General features: G+C 37.4%; 1 protein-coding gene across 2 annotated transcripts in view; it reads left to right on the forward strand.

Annotated features, from left to right (window-relative positions):
- The window catches only part of Fife (regulating synaptic membrane exocytosis protein fife), a 122,205-nt gene extending 98,977 nt beyond the window's left edge, over window positions 1–23,228 (forward strand). Inside the window, exons 16-23 of one of the 2 annotated variants that reach the window (XM_076388686.1) lie at window positions 9,831–10,009; window positions 11,245–11,460; window positions 12,306–12,622; window positions 13,855–14,025; window positions 21,017–21,104; window positions 21,775–21,857; window positions 22,078–22,185; window positions 22,712–23,228. In XM_076388686.1, coding sequence (XP_076244801.1) covers window positions 9,831–10,009; window positions 11,245–11,460; window positions 12,306–12,622; window positions 13,855–14,025; window positions 21,017–21,104; window positions 21,775–21,857; window positions 22,078–22,185; window positions 22,712–23,016 — 1,467 coding nt within the window. In that variant the 3' untranslated portion in view covers window positions 23,017–23,228. Of the gene's footprint in view, window positions 1–9,830; window positions 10,010–11,244; window positions 11,461–12,305; window positions 12,623–13,854; window positions 14,026–16,554; window positions 16,699–21,016; window positions 21,105–21,774; window positions 21,858–22,077; window positions 22,186–22,711 lie in introns of those variants that run through there. The other variant, XM_076388687.1, reaches the window with a different exon arrangement.
- Window positions 23,229–23,464: the final 236 nt, after the last annotated feature.

A 23,464-nucleotide genomic window follows, 5' to 3' on the forward strand; every position in this document is an offset into this window, starting at 1 on the left:
TGTAATAAAGTTTCGAAATTAGTTGTGGTTTCATAAGTAAGTTTATCTTTATTATTGAAAAGAGTTCCAGCTTCGAAGCTGTGTGTAAATAATTGAATTTTAAACTCGAAGAAATTTCAGAGAATTTAAAGCCACGATAAGTGATATAGAAGAAAAATAAAGATATATTTTACTCAAATTACATTTTTATATCTCGGAGTTCCTCGTGATAATTGCTGTAAAACTTTCATAGTTATATTATGAGCATATTGCATTTTTAAATCTTTGGTTAGCTGATATTAATACGTGAATTATTTCAGAAATATTTAAATATGATAGAAACTGTCGTGATGGCTACAACTGTAGATAACTCGTACCAAAATTCTTGTAAAGTAACAAAAATGCTGTCTAATTATAAATACAGTTACAATTACTCGTAAAATATGTCGAAGAGTATAAAATATCATTTCAGCAGTATAATTGCTGTTTATCCAAATCAAAATACATTTACATTGAAACTTATGTTCATCCTGTAATATTCTGGATCGTGCATAAGCACGTTCCTTCAAACAGGATAAGTTTTCACTTAAAGACTATTTCCATATTCATACCCCCTATACTGTGTATTTATGTGGAAAGTTCCCGACAGAAACTTGCACGTTAGAAATTTGGGATGAGATCAAATATTGACATGCTTTCGTGGAAGATAAGATGCGATATTGTTTCCTTAATACTTAAAGCACCTTCTAAGTTTAAATGTTTAATAATTCTCAATTTTTTAAATATTTGCAATGCAATTGTAACCACATCTTATTTGTAACCACAAACCTAAAAAAAGTAGAATTTACAAGAAAAGACGATGGGTTTTGTGCTAAAATTATTTTCTAAATCCGTCTATTTCAACCTTTTTATAAAAAATAATCTTTTCGTCATTCTTTCATTTCAATAATAGGTATGTTTAGAGCCAATATAATTCTGTTTGCATATTATATATTCATTGAAATTGAGATTATAATGTATTCCTAATCATTATATTCTCGCGTTTTATTCATCTAAAATGTTCGTGTCTCTACAGTGCCAATTCTGTTTATGAAGAATTCAGCTCGTTGACTGGTTCAATGCGGTTGATTTTAGAATGAACGCATGGATGCACACCTCGCATGGTTAACGTCAATTAGCAGTGATTGTTCCATTCGAATACTTATAAAATTGATGCCAGTCATCCGAAACGTGCATCCACTCGCTGACGTCAATACATATTAACTATGTTCGTCAGAAAAAAAATCCAATATTTGCTTTCTGCGTATTTCACATTTGAGGTAAAGCTACATTATTTGTTTACACTGTGGTGAATACAGTTTTGTCTCAAACAAAAAGGAACAAAAACTAAAACCAGTCTTTTCACATACTTCAACATCATACCACTCACGAATATAAAATCTACTAAAAATTAGTCTCTAAAATTCCAAACGCTTTAATACTACATGAATACTAAATAATTCATTGAATTAATTAAAGTTTCTAATCTTCAAAATGTAATAGAGTATCCGCAATTTCTTTGAACAATGGCGAGATCTACAATCGTTTTGCAACACGACAGTTTGACACAAACATTTTAAATACTCAGTATTAATATTCAGCCAATATTTTTTGCTTTCCCTTTTGTTTGTATTTTAATTCCTCATTGCGTTCGTTGGACTGATATGAATCACGCAGATGCTTTCAGCCTGGTCGCATTAGGTCGATCCTACTTTCCTTAATCAAACGGGACTGCTTCGTACGCGACGAATTTATGTTAACTCGGAGGAGCGCACGACAATCGAATTAAGTAAACGCTAAGGAATATCTGCGCCCAGACACTGGTTATATGTAACTTAGAGTAGAGATGCGAGTATCGCGATAAAGTAGTGCAAACGCGATTTTCACGCTATTTTGCGCTCTTTGACTGCGTATGACTCGAGGAACGTGTACCTGATAGTGGAGAAGAGGCAGAAAATCGGGAGCGCCTCGAGTATACGTGGTCTCTTACATAAAACACAAAGCAACAAGCTGAATATTCCGGAAATAGGTGGTCAAACTTCAGGGCCTGTGGCGTTCCCTTTGAGGACGAAAAACATTTGAATATAGACTCTGATGCACACCGTTTTCGAGATGTATGCAGAGATATAATTCATAGATCATGAAGATATAAGATGGAAAGGTCATACAGAGGTGTACATAGATCTCTGAAAATGACTTTTTGATAACATTGATGTCTGTTATTCACAGATAAATAATTTGCTGATTTTTTCTTTATGGGCACTGTTATTAATCTTCAGTGTCTGACGTAGAATATTTATGTAGTGCTGATAAAAAGAAAGTTTAAAGGGCAAATAATAGGTAAATATAAGATTGTAATAAAAAATAGGCAGCATCCTTCTGTAATAAATTCAGAAGTTGAATTTTAAATTCAATTTGAATTTGAGAGCGAGGAAATCATTTATCAACTTAACGTGATTTTATTAAACTGATCAAACAAATAACCTCGAAACTAAACTAGCTTAGAATCAACTTAACCACTTCCACAGGTATTAACTATATACATGACTGATACAAATTAGCTGTATTGGAATGAACTCACGGGTCACTAAACCTAAACTTCTTCGGAGGGTACTTGTGGCAACGAGGTCCCAAATAAAACTGTAATCTCTGTAATCTCTGAATCGTAAATTCAAGAGGAGTTGAACTAAATGCTATTGGCTAATTTCTTGTAGGAGGAAGGTCTTTTATTGAATAAAGAAGAAAATTTGCCCTTTAGATAATACAATATTCTTAAATAAGTGCACAGCTAAATGCATGATTTAGTTTCTATTTCTCACAATTCTGCTCGTATACTATTATTGCATTGAACGAAATACGCTTCTAAAGTTTGGCCACTTATTCCAGGAATCAGGTTGTCCTAAAATAATAAAACAAGTTTGGATGTGTAAATTTCTTGCAGCCAAAGAAATACAGAATCCTTCACCCTTCTGTAATTTGAGATTACTTTATACGAATGCAGTATAATTAAAAATGACAGTTCTCATCTTTGCACTGCGCAATACAAACGCCAAATGTTTGAACATATGGTATCACATCAGTCGTACCTCAAAAACTCGAAATCTCAAATAGCAAAACCGTAAAAGGTCCCCTCGACTTCTTTCGCCACAAGGAATTTCCAGTTTTACGTTTGTTTTATTATCTTGGGACTTCCTATAAAACTAAGACTCATTCCTCGAAACCTTTGCGAGAGAGAACGAATGTTACACACGCTTTCCGTTTACCTTCGGCTGAATGAGAAATCGTTCCTGATCGAAGCAAAGCATCGACAGAAAGATATCCTTCCGTGATCGTATACACGTGTGGTTACGTCAAAGAACGGAAAACGAGAGTGTCAGTTGGGGCAAGAGTTGCGTTGTCGCCGTTCTTTTCCTTTCTTCAGCTTCGTTTCCCGTACGATTCTGTTTTCGGTCCGAGCACTCGGCCGACGTCGACCAAGCTCCACGGCTGAGGATTTCTCGCTTTGGTCTCTCGCTCTCGATAGCCACCCCCTCTTAGCTCGTAGTCGATCCGGCTGTTGCAAACGGACTAAAAACACGCTCGACGTAACACGCCATAACCCCCCACAGTTATATCCACGCGAGTCATCCCCGAGATCTCTGTGTAATCGGATGTAAAAATAGATAAACGAAATAAATTCAAAGGAGAAACGAATGGTACAGAAGAGATTCTTGCGCGACAGCTCGAGCTGCAATCACGCACGGAGGCTACGGCACTCGATTTTCTCTCCGCTTACTTTCCTTCATATTTAATATGCGACACGCGTCAAGTCGTGTACAGGAACGCACACACTGGAAAGAAGCATTATATACGTCATACAGTGTTGCCTCGATAGAAGATCGCGGACAGGAATGGGCGATGAGCACTATTCGGGGTTTGAAAAGTGGGACTTCAATTTTTAGATTTTGTCTGGGGTCTTTGAGAGAATTGCCAATGGGTTGATGAGATTTTCTTAATGAGAATGAGTCCCAATATCGTTCCCCATAGATTATGATTCTACGTGACAGAATAAGAAGAAAAGTGGGATACAAAGTTTTGTCTTCGCTTTTTGAAATTAATGTTCCGAGATTCGAACTTTTGAAGAAGAACCACTATTAGCTGAGTCAGTTGCCTAATCTGGTCATTATCAAAAATACTAGGAGCTTATTTTAAGCACATATGTAATGTACGATTTTACAAAAGAATTCTTATGTCTTAAAAAAAGTACGTCACTACTAAAAAATTTCGTGGTCCTTTAACATGTGTGCAATGTTCTAGCTCCTAGCTCTCAGTATCTTGGCACTGACTGTACACTAACCCACTAACTCACGGATTCTAGCCTTGAGGTTTACCAAACCTCTGGCGATTTGCATTCCGATCCTGGCTTACTTTGTCACACATAATTACCCTCTAAATCTTCTCATACGTATTACCAAACACTCTATACAAAGAATGTTAATGTAATTAATTCGCAGAATTGCAAAATATTTCAAATTAATACCGAATAAATAAACTAGCTCATTTTCGCTAATAAAGTCACGCTAATCCTTTGGCCTAATTTTTATCCCAAAATGCAAGGGAGGTAACGACGAACTTTTTTCGAGGTAATACTGTACAGTATCTACTTGGATACGCACACAACGAAGCGCAATGGTGGTCGCGTGTGCTGTGTGTGCGTGTCTCTCTCTTCGCTACCCTTTCCATTCTAGCTGTTTTCTGTCCACCTGTGAACTTCCCCCTTATCTGTCCTACACACATTCTGGGTACTTTCTACTCTCCTGTACGGCTCTGTGAGGCTGCACGAGACACTTATATCTGTATCTCTGAACTTGTCTCCGTCTCGCGTCACTTCCGGCGACGTGTTCCATCGCATCGACATTTATCCACGTGTACTGTCTCTGTCTCTGTCTCTGTCTTTCTCTCTCACTCTCTCTCTCTCTCTCTCTTTCTCCTTATCTCTCTATCTCTCTTTCTGTATCTATGTCTCTGTCTCTGTAACCCCAAGACATCTCATATCGTACATCCATAATTGTTCTGCCGATCCTCCGTCGCTTCCCCCCGCCCCTTCCAAAAATGAAATTGTTTGGCTACGAAAACGAAATAAAAAGAGAAATAGAAACCCGCTGACGAAAGAGAAATGAAAACGGAAATGTAAGTTGTCCATGTTGAGCAAACTTAGCATATTGGCCCTCCATGCTACTCTCTCCCAACTGGCACGACTCTAGTTGTATATTAGCATATTCATTTTCTTTTGCGGCTCGTCCCTTTGCGCTCCCACACACCTCTCATACCCACTACTTTTCTGTTCCACTTTATTATACTTTCGTTCGATATCGTATGGCTACTTCGTCGTTTAGCTGCGATCAGCTCTCCATTACACATAATTTGTCTCGCGTACGTAATTCCCCCCTCCTCGAGCCTCGTATCTGTTACGTTCTCTCTGCTACTCTGCTCCTTCGTTTCACGAACATAGACGGTAATGAATGGACAAAGGCATGCAAATGTACTTGACGTAGAGATCTCTCTGTCGGTATGCGATACAATCCGAGGGCGAAAGCTCGGATATCACGTGTACGATGTTACGTGGAAAAGATTTGGTACAGCAGGCATCTAAATTAGTCCTTGCTCGTGTAGTGTATTATCTACCTTGGATTTTTGATTCGTGTGCAATCCAAGGAACGTGGATGACAAATTACGAAGGAATTAACGACGTTACGTCCTCTTAGTTTCGCTACGACTAAATATGAAACGAAGGGTTGACTTCTCTCTATCTTTTCTGCGCCATGTCTTCTCTTTCACTTGCTCTACACTCTCCTCTCTTTCTCTCTCGTTCTTTCTGCCTGTCTCTATCTCTATCTCTCTCTGCCTATCTATATCTCACTTTATCTCTTTCTCTCTCGTTCTGTTTCCATCTGTCAGTCTGTCTGGCTGTCTGTACGTCTATCTACCTACGTACCGATTTTATATTACTTCCAAGCGCAGATACACGAACAGCAAACTCGTTCTGAACTATGTACGTGCGCCAAACGTCCGAGCCCTTCTTATCGATCGGACCGAACTGACTTTTTCAAAATTTCGCGAGTCCTTGATACGTGGAGAGGAAGCGAAACGAGCGCGATATTACAGGCGTTTGGTTTACGTTGACCCTGGGAATCTACATGCGAAAAATCTAGATTGAAACGCCACTCGGGGGAACTGAATTCGACTCGCGAAAAAATTGAATTTTCGATCGAGCCTTCTTTCACGACCTTTTTTTTTAAAACAGTACTGAATGTGCATCTTTCGAAGTCATTAAGATATTCATATTACCAACATTTTCAAATCATTTGAACATTTCAAATATGTAAAGTACATGTAACTTCCAGTTTTGAAAATTAAATATTTTTATATTTCGAATTGTAAAGTCGTAATTTACATAATAGGAAGATGAAATAGAAGTCTCTACTATTTTTTTTTCTTTTTTGGTTCTTTAAAATATGCAGTTTCTAATATAAAAGTTTAAAAACCTGTAAAGATTTCAATACTTAAATACTTCTCTTTTAACACTGCAAATAGTTTTCAAATATTTTAATATTGAAACATTAAAATAAAATTTTTCTAATTGTCCATATTTTACCAAAAACTAGTAAGTGTGTTAATATTTCCGTTCCAAAAACGTACAGTTTTCTGATCTAAAACTGCTGCAATTTGAACAGAAACTGTCGTTATACCAAGGAAAATTGACCTTTCATGTCAGACTAAATAAATGCATAACGCAAAGCCAAACGGTATGCCACATACAATTAATTGACAAGTAAATTGAATGATTAAATGATCGACAGAATTCCATTAAATTACAATTAGAATTCAGCCACAAGCAGACAGATGAAATTTATCCACGAAAACATCGTTAAGGGAATCTGATATTCGAATAATAACAATGAAAACGTTGGTAATACGGATTTGGCTAAAAGTTCCTGGCGAAAGGAAGGAAAAGCGGAATGAAGGGCTTGCGCAGATGGCCGCATTAAAAACAGCAAATTCAGCAACGGTACTGGGGAAAAGCGTATGCAGAGGAGATCGTAGCCTGACATTATTGCACATACAACGCCAACGTCATGCTTCCCTCGCGACTCTGCTTCGGCTTTAAAGGTGTTCGCCAAGTCGAGCGTGAACGCGAACACGCATATGCACTAGCGATGGGCGTTCAGTCCATTCTCCTGGAAATTTTTAATCGATTCTATCATTAAAATAACAAATAGGTATTCGAATCTCAAGAATTTTCAAATAATTATTAGAGCTTGAAAATTTTTGCTTGTGTCTTGAGGTGCTTCAGGATGTCTTCAGATCCAGCTTGAACATTTTTAGATCCTCCTTAATTATTTGGAATCTCTGTGAAATATCTAGAAGCTACTTTTGTTATTCATTTATAATTCCTAGTGACAGCTTTGAAATATTTAATAGCTCTTTAGAAACCTTTATGTCCTTCAAAGGTATCATTATCGAAGATATTTACTGAAGTTCTCGAGTAGATGTAGCTTGAAATTCATGAACGCAGCTTAAAGTTCTAAGAACATTTTCAAGTTCTTGGAGGCATTTTGAGGACCTCGAAGGTATATTAAAGACCACTCACAATTACACTGAAGGTAATTATTCATCATTAGATATGTTAAAAATTTTGTAAAATATCTTGCGATTTTCAAGAGATATGTTGAAATTCCCAATAAATTCTTATTCTTAAAAAATACATATGCATTTCAAAAGACTTTGAAGATCCTCTGAAGCTCCAAAAATTTCTGAGATTCGAAAGCCAGAAGTCATTTGGAACTGACGTCACACGTTTAATATTATTCAATGCATCTCGAAGCCCATCACTACCACTCACTCGTCGCCATTAACGAGATCCTTGTACGTTGTCGTTGGAAGCGAACCGGAAGAGACATGAAATCGATCCGTGTGGACGTTCGAGTAATGCCAGAGCGAGCGAAGTGAAACAACCAATTTTCCAAGCGAACAAAATTTTATCGTCGCGAAGGCGTTTCGCTTCAATAATTGATCATTCTTTCGCTTCGTTCGTTGCGTGTCCCCGATGCTCCGCGCTTCGAGAGACGTCGATTATCTCGATGGAAACTTTAAGGCCGAAAAAGCGCCGCGACGGCACGCACGCCTCGCTTCCGTAGATTATTAAACGCTGTTAGTCCATTGACGCGTAAAACTTTTGCAAAAGCAATCTATGTCTCATGAAAATCTTATAATAACCACTTTCCATCTTCTTTTTAGTTGAGAATGTTTCACTGACGATTTTTGTGCTGACAAAGATAACAAAATAATATATGTATCTATTTATTTCAATTCCAAAAGGGAAAAAACCTGTTAAATTAAATATTAACTCAACTAAGTGCATTACAGTTTCTGCAGAATTTCTTTTCCAAGAAACACTTGGAATCTTCTAAGTCTTCTAGTATAGTAAAAATAAGATTTTTTTAAGAGGATACTAAAAGCGTCAGTGGGTTGACAATGTAGAGCACGATAACGTACAGTCGGGGAAAACGGTACGTGCAGGAAAAGAAAAGCAAAGGACACTGGTGATTCTTGAAGCTGAAAGTTCTTTTTCATGGAAACGGAACCGTAGGATCCAGTTGAAATTCTGATTAAGGTGAAGATGTTCCAAGAACTGCCAGGGACCAGTGGACCAGAAGAGGACTGAGAAAAGGGAGATGTGGAACTACGTCGATTGTTGCGACGAAACAGATATAGAAACGGACCTTTTTCTTGACTGTATCGTATATGCATCGGTGATGCACAACTGTTGCTTCACTATGAATTAAAATCAGGCACTCATTGAAACACGACTGATTATTGCAGTTTATTCAAGCTTGAGCATTATCACTGCAGATTTGCAACGAAATCCATTTACATCCCTTGTATTGTACAGACCAAAATACATAAGTATATTATGTTTTTTTTAAACACATTGGAAACTAGTTTTACAAATTTATAAGAAAAATACTTATATTAATTCATTTTTAAAAGTTTCTCTTTAATCTTTTGCATTCAACTAATTTTTTAATACAAGAGAATTTCATAATTCTACTTTTAAAATATTTCAATGTAATGATCACTATACCTTCTGAAGGGTTAACCTGATCTTTAAACAAATGCAAGCATAAAAAATACAAAAAATGTCTACTACCTTAGATTTCCATAGTAGCCTTTAAAAAGCGCATATAACTAGATCGAAAGTTCCATTAAAACTTCTGAAGCAAGATCACCATACATCCCATCGAGAAGGGTCACTCAGGTTACCCTGAGATCCCGTTATCTCTTATAAGACGAAAGTCAACAAGTGACCCGCGCAAGTTGTTCATCACTGATGCCCGCTATCATGCTTCCGTAGTAGTAGCTATCGATCGAAAATGCGGCTCTTGCGTAGAATCACTCTTCGCGCGACGTAAGATACCCTTAGCTCTGACAAATATGGTTCGCTCTCTATAATTCGCTTCTTTTCGTTTTGCTTCACCCAAATTCCCTCACAAGTCGCTTCTGCACGCCAGCATGAGTCTGCTTTTTTATTCTCGCCTGGAGGCTACGCATGTAACACAGACGTCCGATCTTTTTCGTCGAACTTTCGTTCTTCTATTACCAAAACTCTTGTTCCCATTATTTCTACGTTTCGAACGTGTGAATCAGATTTTCCGCGAACTCGATGCTCCGAAGCACGAAGATCACGTCTTTGTTCATCCGTAGACTCGCTATTGTCCCGCCATGGTCGTCAAGGAGGTGACGAATGTTAAGGTTCTTTTCCTCTATTCTAGGAGCAAATCGCGAAAGAGAAGCAGGTGACGGGAAGAATACAAATTCAAGTTTCGTACGAAGCGGATCGTAAAGAGCTGATTGTTTCCGTTTTTATGGCCGACGATCTTTGCCCCAGAGAGGACACGGGCTATGGGACGCTCCCAGAAGCGTATGCTAAACTGGTCCTTATGCCGATTTGGTAAGGCTTGGGTTTTGGATGAAGTAAGAGGAAACGTGGAATATTTGATGGAGAATAGATCAAGATAATGTGTGAACTTTTATGCATATTCGTACATCTGTGGATACAAATGAAGAAACGTTTGTTTTATCCCTCTAGACATTGTGAAATATTGTTTGCACATTTAAGTCAAACAGCATGTAGGAAATATCTTTTGAAGAATATAAAAAATCATATAATATCGTATAGTAAACCAAATTAAATTTAAAGGATTAGAGTACTTCAGTCATTATTGAATTAAATTCCGATGTTTTATTGCCATGTGACACTGATGACATTTATGTAGGTGAATAAGATGTCTGACTGGTGTCAGAAAGTTTAAGAGGTAACTGTACGTCCTAAAATAAGACGATAATGAAAACTGTGAAACTGTGTTCGAAGCTTCGTTCAAGAGATATCAATAGGTCAGAGGTATTAATTATTGCTGAAATGCCTAAAGAGCACATGAAATATGTGTGACTAGAATTATTTTACTAACATCGCTGTGGCTGACCTAACGTGGCAGTAGAATAAATTCCCAAGTCAGACAGTTCAAGTACATTTTTAGGTGTATCTTTAATAATTAATTACTTGCAAATGAAGTTTCAAACACAGTTTCTACTCAGTGTCTCCTTTTTATAACATGTAAAATCACACATCAAAATTTTTGACGCCTGTAATGGAACTGATATGGAAATGATATTTTGGATGATTATAATCTAAACTATCAGAAATTCTCAATAATACTTATCACAATAAAGAAAGTAAAACGAAATGGTCAATTAAAAGAAGCTTCGGAATATTGGAATACTTAAACTTGAAACTCTGGTACATGTAGTATGATAATCGATATGTAATCATAATAAAAGTTGTAGAATGAAAATATGCTTATCGACCCTCATAAGATTTCTGAGCTTTTTGAATTTCTACCATATTAAACCTAATAAGTTATTTTCTAAGAACTATCAGAATTAAAATCGAATTAGTTTCAAATTGAAATATTCTTCTTGATAATTCTCAAATTTTTGACTTGAGACAATTTTTCATGACAGTACATAAATAGTTGATCTGTAATTTAAAGAAAATGCTACTTAAATCTTTCAGGGCCCCTTTTTATATATTTAATAAAAAAAGTTGGGGTGTTTAAATAAATGAACAATTTCTTAATGCTTTTGCATTTTGGTATACCTACACTCAAATACAACTGACATTTACAGCACCGATCAAACTACTTTGAAAACCGCTGTTGCCGAGCCAAGTCAAAAGCCGATTTGGAATGCAACGCTACTCTTTTCTGGAGTAGATGGGGAAAGCTTAATGAAGCGCGCGATTGAGGTGACTTTATGGGATTTCTGTCCCAATGCTGATAACGTTTTCCTCGGAGAATGTACTGTCGAATTGCAGCGAGCGCTCGAAAACGACCGAGCGGTTTGGTATGTATGCTCCAAAATTTAATTAATTATCAACACTTCTCTACAATGTCCCGCTATTATCATTGGATATTAAATTTCTGCGAAATTTAAGACACAGAAAGCAGCAGGACTATCTATTCTGCTTTATTTTTAATATTAAAATTAGCAATCAGCGAGATGTACTCGTCTGTACTAGAACTATCAAGATGACAAATATTTAAAAGAATATGTGATTAGAAAAAATAACTTAGAATAATTAATTGAAAATCAGTACTTCGTAGTAATCGGTATAAGTATATTAATAGTTTCAGTGTTAAATTATAATGAATCTTACTCACCTTATGAATCCCTTATTTTATGCTGCAAGATTTAAAAAAATATTTTTGAAAAAAAATTTAGGATCTTCAGACATATAGAATGAAAAATAATTTACTAATTACAAACAAATGTAGAACTCCGTTATTATTCAAGCTAACGAGGAGGGCTCTTCAAGCGTTACATGTTCGTATTTTAATGAATTGTTACCAGCTTGTAGAACTTCACAAAGCGAATACATCGATACTTCCACTTTGGAGTCATATAACCATTGCTTTAAAAAATATTTCAAAAAAAAATATATTATAAATACAAATTATATAAACAAAAATATTATAAATTACAGTTTGAACAGTTAAATATCTACAAAATTTGAAAACTTCTAAATCCAGAATTAGCTATTTTTTAACGTACTATTATGATTTAATTTACTTATAACTCGCAATTCAAGAAACGTGTTTAATTTATTCTAGAATCAACTGCGAAAATCATCGCGAATACTTGGAGTACTCTAAAAAATGACTTCTATTTATAAGCAAGACTATTTTCAGGTATCGCTTAGAAGACCCTCGGGGAATTCGTGTGAACAAATCACCTCGCGGCTCACTATCGATGGAAGCCGTCCAAAGGTTACGAAAGACTGAACTGCACGAAAGAAGTTACAGCGACGACACGCAAAGCGATAGCGGAAGTCCTGAGTTCGGCTTCCTGCATCCGGATCATGCTTGGCATGGGAGCACTAGAAGAGGATCGAGTCAAAGTGAGCAGTTCGAAGCCGAACCCTATGAACTGTCGAGAAACTACAGCAGATCCTTGCCTGGCAGTCGTAGAAGCAGCTTTCAGGGCCAAGGAGGAACTGATAGTAAACGTGAGTTCATGTAAAAGGCTATGTACGTTTTTTCAGACTATCTGTATGACTACTTTCTTCTCTTGAGACTAGTCTCTCTATAATTCAATACTGATTTATAATTATTATCGTTATTTAGTAATTTAGCCATTCATTTACGATTAACATCTACTACATTTTGTATTACTGCAGTAATTAATCCGAAAATTAACTTGACTCAAGCTGTGTGCTTTTTGTACTTTTAGCTAACTCTCTTTATTATTCACTAAATTTGATTAATAGCTACTTCAAACATCGCTTTCCGAGACAATGTTTGCTTAGGAGCCAATGAGAGTGTAATACAATTACAACGACGAGACTTGTTTGAAACATGTTTGTTTAACCTTAGAATTATATCTATTTGGAAGTAGGTCAGGGTTGAAAATCAGACTTCCAACCAACCGAGATATTTTAGGTCACTCATGGCACTTATCTGTTCCTGTTCTTACCCTAAAACGGATGGGATCTATTCTGTACTATCTTTGATTTTAAAGCCACCCTTCGACCTCGAAGATTTATTCCTGTTTATTCTACTTTTGAATATATCCTCTGAGTCAGTCAGACGATTTTTAAAAACAATTAACTGTTTTAATATTTCTGGTTATATCTGTCTTTAAATATTAACTACCAATATATCACCATCAATGATCAGGATAACACTTGATAGCAATCTTCCAACACAGAATAAAAAAAACACTTTGGTGCCTATAAGGAAAGATTTCCCAGCCTGCTTTTTAATTTTTAATGAATCGTTACCAAGCTGTAGAACTTGTCAAGCCGAATATCTCACAATATTCTCTTTTGAGAACTAGAAAATCAATAGTTGGAGAGACAGTAACAGTTGAAGCTGTTTCATTTCTGCACTTTACCAACTTGAAAAAGCTAGACATGTAAAAAAATCAAGATGTTATTCGAAAATTTCTAAATATTCAAACTTTTAAAGAAGATAATGTCCACGAAGCAGCTTCAATAATTCAATCTCATAAACTATTAACCTTGCACGCTCAAAAGAGATACTAACCCTCCACCTGATGAGTTCCACAAACTCGCAAAGGTGTGAGATTCCAGAATCTCGCAAAGATTCGCTAAGAACTGAGCATTATGCTTTTTAACTTTTACACATATCTAAATCAAGCAATTACAGAAAAAGCTTTGCATACTCGAGACCAAAAATCATAACAGAACTAATAATCATTTCCCATACAATCCCACAGGTGGAAGTATGGGAGAGGCGGACATTATAGTGCACTATTATGGTGGGCGCCGACGAAGCTCGTTCACCAGACCACCAAGGGATCCAGAGGAGATTCGAGAGGGCCTGCAGTCGCTGAAGGCGGCTCAGAGAGAGCTCGGCAGGACGATGAGTCTCTCAGGAGACAAAAGACGTGAGTACAGTCAACGCAGCTTTCTTTGTCCACCATCTCGCCGAACCATCCGCTCGTCCGTCCGTCAGTTCGTTCATCCACTTCGTAAAATTGTTTGCCTGTCTATCTGTCTGTCTGACTGTCTGTCTGTCTTCCACGCACTCGTACTTCTATATTCTTTTTCTCTCTTTATTTCTCATCACCACGTTCGTCGGATCGTCAAATCTGCTCGACCCATCTTCGTCCACCGACCGATCGGCAGATCGAATCCTCCTCGTCGGCCAGCGCCGTGCGTATCGTACGCATGCAGGATTAATGTGTGTGCATGGACGTACATGTATACGTAAAGGCGAAGCAAATCGAATTCGAAACTCGAACAAAGTAATTATCAACATTGAATCAGGTGTCCAAATATGGAATACACGAAATTCATTGTTGGAATCGTCCAACTATGTGTTACAGTTTCTATCATCAGTGTACTGGGATAATTTGGTGAAATATTAATATTGTGAGAGATTTGAATAAAATGAAATGGAAATCAGAACGACAGTAGTAATAGAAAATGTTATGGAATACTTATTTGCTAAAGTATTCGGTACTTAACTTCTTTAAGTATTTTTTTTGAATGCATTAAAAGATTGGCATAAGGATTAAAGCAGTAACCTTGTATGCATGTGGGTCCATATCATTTGTATACATTTTTGTACATTTTCTCTCACGCATCATCACTCACCGGCCTTTTTTATCTTACACTTCTATGTGTTCTGCCTATGCAACGTCACGATTCTCTCTTTCACTCTTTTCTCTTTATACGTCCGTTTCTCTGTCTACCTTCTTCCCTTCGTGTGTCTTTCGTGTAATATCACTTTCCATCCGATTTCGAGCGATTTGACCGAGCGAACGCTAAGAATGTTTTGTTCGGGTTTTTCCCTCGTGAAGCTTCCTGACGCCTGTTGATTACATAGAGCCAACCGAGCCGGAAACGGATTGCCCCGGAAGGGAATCTCGTACAAGTTCGACATTTCGATGGGAAATTTGTCAGAATACCAAGTGATTAGAGGATTTGGACTAGTACGAGGATTATTCAATCATCCTGTTGTTTGTTCTGATTTGAGATATGTTTAGAATTCAGTGATCGATCGTTCAATAATATCTATACGTGGAAATTCTCATCACAGACGTGACCTAAAAGTCTGATCTAATAATAAACGAAATTTGTCTTTGGTCTAGTTTAGATCTCATTGACGTAAATTTTTATTACCAATAGTTTTAGATTTCTTTGAAGATAAAATCACTCAAGATTGAGTCAACTTTTAAAATATGAAAAATTTCAAATTTTCAACGTTGAAATATTTCGATATTCAAAATTTTAAATATTAACAAAATTAGACATTACAAATTTTAAGTATTTCAATATTTAAATATTCGAATTTTCTAAGATTCAAATGTTGAAATTTTTAAATAAGGGTTCGAGTATTTAAATTTTCAAAATCAGGTAGTATAAAGGCTTTACAAATCTTTGTGCTTTCACATATGAACCTGAAGAAGTCAAAGTTTCATCTGGGCACCTCTGCACCACACAATTTTGCTACCATACAACTATCATCCCCTCAAGCTTTACCCAAAACCAAAGATAAATTTCACTCGCCTGATCGTGACGATTCCCCAATGCGAGGTGGTCAAAAGCAGTCGACTCGATATCCAAAATCTGGGGATCGATCTAAAAACGAAGGGAACTGGATGCTTCGCGTTCGGGCAGTGCGAAATCGCGTCATCCTACCTCTGTCTGTCTGTCTGTCTATTCGTGACAAAACTGGCATCTCCAAACGATCACTCGTCGCAATGATGTACGCTCTATGCTCATCTCTGTGCGATCGCTGTTGCGCCGCTGTTGCCTGTCGCTGACTATACGTACCGCCTAACGCCAGCCTGAGACGCCGACAGCAAAGCGACGTGGCGAGAGAACCGTAAGGAGGTCGAAAAGATTAGATACGAAAGGGAAAGGAGAGACAAGCGAGGGAGACGGAGCAGGATCGTGGCAAGAACGACCAAGAGCTTGATCGCCCTTCTCTCGCTTCAGCTCCCAGTGTTCTTCCTGTCGCGTGCCACTTGCACTGTTGCCTCTGCGAGTTAACGAGCGGTGTTCGATATACCATCACCCCACCGTCAGGGCCTGGTTCCTCGTTCACACGTCGAAACACGCCAAAAGTCGCCAAATACAAAAGCTACATATTATGCCGCTGATCGTTCGTCCACCTATATTGAGTGTTCGTCTCCTCTTATCAGCCGCGGCCGGCCAAAGTCACGTCGCGGAACGATGTCCAAGCATTGTGCCTCTGTTTCTTTCCTTTGCTCATTTTCTTGATCTCCTTTCTCGGTCGGCACCGTCCGGCAATCTCTGACACGCATACGTGCGGTCGATCAAAATGCTCGGTTCGCTCGGTCGAAACGCCATCCGGCCATCGTCACAACCCCCGACACCCCGATCGACGACGAATCGTGGGGCTCTCGATCGACCGACCAACCACCATCATCGATCAACGACAACAGCGTGCGTAGTCCCAACGGTTACTGTGTGGCAGTGCGAGCCTGTATCTCCGAGGACCGGTAACTCGGCCTCCTTCTCACTGCCGCACTCCATACCACCTCGATAAATAGCCACAGGACACTGTGGACCACCGTCACGGGCATCCGGTAAGACACGTTTACTCGCTCTGTCTATCTATCTATCTATCTATCTATCTATCTGCCTACTTGCCAAAGCGTATTTGCCTTGCTCTATCCGTTCGTATATCCGTTTGCCTATTCCTCGCTGAATATGAACACGGAAAAAGGAATTACGCCAATACTGCTTTACCCAGGCAAGCTAGAATGGCTCGGGTCGTGTTAAGAGCCTGGTCACACCAGCGTTAATATAACGAATGTTACGACGTCTGTCATATATCTGTTCTTGTTTTCCCAGTTGAAAGTAACAGAGACACAGCTAGTGTACAGAGCTAATGATGTTGTATCTGGGAAAAATGTGGATCCATATGGGTACAGTAGATTAAAACGCCTGATTTCGCGCGCACTTTCAGATGTAGCGTATTATTGGCTAAACTACTAATCATAATTGTTAACTGAATCGATGTATGCCCTACATATGAAAAGTACTACTGTGTTAACATGTGTCTCGATTGCAACCTTACCAACTTTGCATAGTATAATCGTCCATTAATGCTGGTGAGACCTAGCTCTAAGGCAGCACAGTCATACTATTTGGCTGTGCTAGCCTTACTCTTCAAGTGATGTCAACTGTTCAGATATAACTGAACAAAATACCGTAGATATGACTTATTACTGCCAAGCCAAAACGGTTTGAGCATCTAGGTCGCTGTGGTTTGACTACATCTACCCGAGCAACTTAAGACAAAACGGTCGAAGTCTTCGGCTGTTGTGGCGTTACTTTTTTTCCGCGAGGGGTAGTTTTTACTTTGATTATTGGTCGCAGGAATGAATATGCAAAGCACCGGAGCGCGCGCAGAGTCGCGTGAAAGAAATTGATTGATAATCGCGGTGATAAACAGCAAGGCCATCTGTGGGGGAACGCCTCACTTAATTACTCAACTATCTTGCTGTTGCGCTTGGTAGTTTGAGACGCAGATGCTCCTTTTTCAGCTTATCAGCGCGCTTTCTGCGGAGGTGCCTACGTGACAAATATGTGATCCTGGCTGTTCATTACCGTGGTTGCGTAAATAGTAGTTAGGTTGCTATTTAGACCAGACACTTAAAAGTGCACAGATCTTGAGACTCCTGCGCTGGGAACATTTAATCGTTTATTGCAGAAGTATGGAACATTTAATTTGTGTTCTTTCATTTTGGTGTTAATTTATTTGCCTTATAACTTAAATCGTGTAATGACTTCTTATTATTTATTTTGTATATAGGTTTTGTCAAATTGAACTGTCAATTTTTTAATTTATAGGTACTATTGAATTACTCCTCCTCGTTCTGTTGTGGAGAATGGTTTTTGTTAACATATCGATGATTTTTCTTTGGAGACGAAAATTACACTAAGTCTTACAAAGACCAGACCATAATTTATTTATTATTTTTCATATATCTATAAGTAGCTGCTTCTAAATTTTCTTTGTATTATTATTTGCATAAATGATACAGGACTGTAGTTCAATTACTTTAATTCCTAATTTGTTTGGTAATTTGTTAAATTACTATAAGTAATGAAGGGTTGCAGAAAATAAATAAGAAAGGAAACGGCAAACGTACGACGGATTATTATGTTTGTCTCGAAACGTTGCTCTAAATGTAAGTGTACGTTAATATTCGAAAGTGGTCTGCCCTCTGTACATACATATCTGGAAGGTATTTGAGTAGGAGACTTACGCGCCACGTAGCAATTTCTACCTACCCCTTTTGGCTATAAATTACCCTTTACCTGCGCTAGTAGTGCTTCATAGATTAAACTACTCGCTTGGTGTTGTACTATAAATTTGTAGATTGTTTGATCATTAACCACATGTTGTAACCCAGAATCATGACTCTAGGTAAGGAAAGCAGAATATTGAAATATCGTCGAATGCATTTTGGGAATATGCAGTTTCTAGGGAAAAAATATCAGCTTCCTGAAATTTATTTGCAAATATTGTATCTATTGTCTACATTGTTCGAATACACATGGAAAAGCAGAAACAAAATTTGTCTGTCATTTGCCACTCAAGTAGTAAAGGTCAGTAATTATGCTGACATGTTGTACTATGTATTGCTTCGTACTACTGAAATCTACAAACGTCTTATTTTACCAATAATCGACGAGAATGAAAAAAAGTAAAATAGTTGTCGAGTTCTTCGACTAATGTAACATCTGGAACTATTAATTTAATTCGTCATTAATTACTAAATTGGATTAAAATAAATGTGATGTCTGATTTGAATAAAAATAAATGAGTTTTTATTCATTCAGGACATCATTGCACATAGGCTCGTAATTTCGAATGTTAAACTACGTGTCTCATTATTTTCTCCTTTCGAAATCAAAGAAGGAATTAATTGTTAAAATAATTTTACTTCGTGTACGAAATTTAGTTACAATATCGAAAACTCAATTTCAAATGGTGAAATAATTTTCACAATTATTTTTTGAATCTAACTGAAGTAAAACTAAATAAATAATATTTCAAATAACATTGTTTCAAATGCACACCCAAGTCTGGTTACACATTAGTTACACCTCAATATTCCCACTTTTATTCCAGTTTACACGGTAAACTTATTAAACTTTCATCACTGAATATTAAAAGGCAGAAGCTATATTTTCAGACTGCCATTCATTTGAAACGATTGAACATTACTGATCAAACATACCACAAATTGACCCACTAATTTCAATCCTCCCATAACCTTCCAATAGATTCCAAACACGCTATTGGAATTCGTATCAAACATGCTTTACAACAGATTTCCGACGTGTCTGTCAGATGTCTAACCAAATGTTATTATTAGAGAGATTAAACTGGCAAACCCGAATGCTAATTAATTCCCATAAAGTACATTATTAAAATCGTACAATGATTATTAAAACATATTTGTAGATAATATGAAGTAGATAACAGAAAACATTGAATTTCATTTCGAATATAAATCATGATTTTTACAATGAGAGCGCTAAAGTTGCTTCACAAAATCCACTCGACGATAGTTAAAGTAGACAACATAGTAGCCTTCATTTAAAGCAGAAGACAACAAGGCATGCCTTAGAAAGTAGAAACAATTATTTTCCCTGCATGACGTAGAGTATGTAGCTCGCACGTGATTAAAAGTTGCTGGATCGAAAGTGTGCTAACTCCACTCTCTTGTACGTATTCTTACAAGCTGTTACGACACCTATTCATTGCATCTTTCTCACATGTAGACTCAGTAGTCCCAGTAGATGCAGTAGATACTAGCTCTGTAATAATAGCGTCAACCTTGTAATACCAGTAATTTCGTAGGCGTTGAAGAGGTAGCTACAATTGAAGTACCCGTTCCATTCTTAGCTAGAGTTTTGCAACGTGTAGCTAAGAGAAGCGTAAGTAGGCTTAAGTGTGACTTGATTCCACTGTCGTTGAATTTATCGACGCTAATGCTTCCTTCTTACTTCTCTCTATGACTGTTCGTTGGTAATGGTACAAGACTGTATTATCGTACTTGCACCGAAGTATTATTATTGTTAACAATGTGTATTATTAAAGTAAAGTATGTTTATTAACTTTCTTTCAGGGAAAATATTTCTACTGCTTGAATTTTGGAAAATATTCTTGTTTTTAGAATCTTTTACGTAGAAAATCTTAAAAGTTCTTCGTTTCCTGATACATAAATAAAGCTTATATAATTGAAAAATTTCTTGACTTGTTTATTGTCAGGGAAACTTAGCACTTCCTAAATAACTTATTTTTTCATTTTTAAATTAATGCAAAAATTCTATAAAGCTTAAATTGCTTTTTTGAAATGGTTTCATAAGAATCCTCACTATGAATCAATTTACAATCCCCATCAAGCTCAAGAACTTTTAAGAACATATCAATTTCTTTGTGTCTAGAGACTCAAAGAACAATTTAAAAAAATTACTTCGCTGTTCATGTTCTACAAATGTTAAAACTAAGTATTTATACTTTGAGGATATAGGAGCACGAGAAGTGTAAAATGCTTCTTAACAATGTGGCACCACTTAAAAGCTTTCGTGATTGCAAACGTAAAGCAAGGCTTTTGTTGAGAAAGTATGAATTTGTAGGTAGACAGCCCAGACTTAGTAGGTATAAAATGGATTTTCAGGAATATCTCTCCTGGCAATCTGCGTGACGTATATTTTCATATTTTAAGGGGTTGAAAGGGGTGTAGCTGTTCTCCTCTTTGTAGGAGAAAACAAAGAAACGCGAGGATCAAAGAATCGCGAATCGTGTAGGTCACGTGGCTTGCTGGTCGGGTAATCGCGAAACGAAGGCGTCGCAGAAAGAAAATATTTTTCTCTGAATCGTAGGGCGGGGCGAGCGCAAAGACAGCGTCATGAATATTCCGGAACGGTACTGCGATCGCAACTGTGACTTGGACGAGGAAGACAGATGGGGGTAAGCCAAGCTAATTTTATCAATGCAGAAATAAAGTAATGCTATTCTTGTCGACACTCATCGATGTGAATTTGTAAAATATGTGTTTCAAAAATGATACAACTTCTAAGGTCAACTCCAGCTTAAGATAGCTCACTCTAATTTGATCTATATCACTATGATTAATAGTAGACTCAGGAAAAACTTTTTTGCTTTATATAAATTAAAACTAAAACGAATATAGTGACAAGTTTATAACGGAGTAATGTTCTGTACAATATTTTCCTGTAAACTGTACTTCGTTAAATTTATTCGATAATCTGCCATATTAACCACTCAGCCAAAATACATATGCATACCTTAATCACTGATAGTACTAATGTTAATTGACAAATGAAGTTCATTGAGAATGAGAAACTCTTCTTTATCAATGTCAACCATTTATGTTATACACTATCGCCCTGTTAAAAATAGTCTGAAGCCTAAACTTAATAATTAAGTGATCGAGGAACCTTGAGAGGATGAATCCTCGATAAAATCTTCGCGAAAAGGAACTTTGCTACCAGTTAAACTTCATTTAGGTCTTTATACTGGTTGACCAACCCAGGTTCCTAACGTAAAAATCAGACCCTGCGGCTTCTCGTTATTAATTAGTACATTAATTTTGATATCTCTTTCCTTTGATTACTAGTCAGCCAGCGAGAAACGAAAATGGTATCGAAACAAGATTGGGTCGCGGGCAAGTGCCGCCGAAGGGATACAAGATGATCACTGGTAAAGAATTTGAATAGCTGTTTTGAAAATAAGAGCCTGTATATATAATTATTTTGTACATAAGAGCCTTTTAAAACCACTCTATTATCTGAGATTCTAGATTCAGATTGTCTTTGTGACATTTATACAAATTGATTCTAGAAAGGTTGAATTTATTGAAAGCAATCTTTTCTAATAAATCTTGGATTAGGTAGCTACACGAATCTTCCATCGATTTTAGGAGCTCAGAACGGCGAGGTGGAGCTGGCTTTCTGCCTAAGCAAAGGATCACTCAAGATCGAGGTTATCTGTGCCAGGGACATCTGTCCTGGAGAGAAGGACGAACCAGGTAACTTCCGTCTGATTTGGATTATTTCCTATAATACCTACTACTGTTTGTTCCTCAGCGTTACAGCATAAAACATTCACTAATATTTATTATGCCAACTTTACACTGTTTTATGTATTACCTCCTATATAATTCACTGCCTTCTCTTGCGACACCAAACTAACATAAATTATAAATTAAAGATAATTAGGAATCTATATGCTAAAATATAAATTTTCGAAAAAAAGGAATAAAGATGAAAATACATATATTTTTTATATCTCAATTTCGTGATTGTAGTTATTCATAATAATTACTTTTTAATTTGTCATTTAAAACCTTGATTACCTCTAATCTAGAATTTTCAACTATAACAGTGAAGGCTATAAAAACCACAGTCTAAAATGTTTTCCAGTCCTTCTAACAGCTTCTAGAAACTCAGTAATTTCTCCAACTACTTTCTATCAACACCTTGCTAGAAATCTACTACTCCTTTGACAAATAATCTCGTCGCCACGAACTAAATCATACCCTTATCGCTTCGTAGATACCTACGTGAAAACGTATCTTCGAGACGGCGACAGGTGGCTGCAGAAGCGTAAAACAGGCGTGGTACGGCACTCCAAGAATCCGCAATACCGTCAAACCATCAAGTACAGCAGCTGCGACGCTATCGGCAGAAATCTGCTGGTCATGCTGTGGGAGAAGAAGCAGGCGTTCGGTAGTAACCAGGGCTTAGGCGGAGCCGAGGTGAACCTCGATGAGATTCTTCAACTGACACAGCTGACCGTGGATTGGTACCCGTTGTTCCCGATCCACACTCTCGGCACCCACACCGCGGACTCTCCATGATGGTTAAGGGAAAAGTGGGCCCTCGAGGCTGGCGAGCTCGACCTCCGACTGAGCCTTCTGCTCAAGAACGAGGACGAGAACGAGTCCGCTGTCAGGATTATATCCTGATGGGAATCGGTCGTTGTTCCTTGCATCTATCGTTCCTTCTACTTTCCGCTTTTATTTCGCTTCTCTTGCATGCATAAACCGCCTGGCGGTTGATCTGATGCAGACAGCTCTCGTGAACTAATACAGCAGAACCTTAGTGCATGGTCAGTGTCGTGGTTACCGAACGAGTGGTTTTAAGTAACCTGGGAATTGCATATGTCTGAAGGGGTTTAAAATAGGTCGAGATAGAGCGGTTTTGACATGGATGAGCGGCTTTTCAGATGGAATTAAGGTTGAAGTGCTAATGTCTTCTGAAACTTTGAACGCTAATGAAATACAGTAGTAGTTCCTTTTTGTTTAA

The sequence above is a fragment of the Calliopsis andreniformis genome, chromosome 12 (genome assembly GCF_051401765.1).
Source record: "Calliopsis andreniformis isolate RMS-2024a chromosome 12, iyCalAndr_principal, whole genome shotgun sequence".
NCBI classification, from domain to species: Eukaryota; Metazoa; Arthropoda; class Insecta; order Hymenoptera; family Andrenidae; genus Calliopsis; species Calliopsis andreniformis.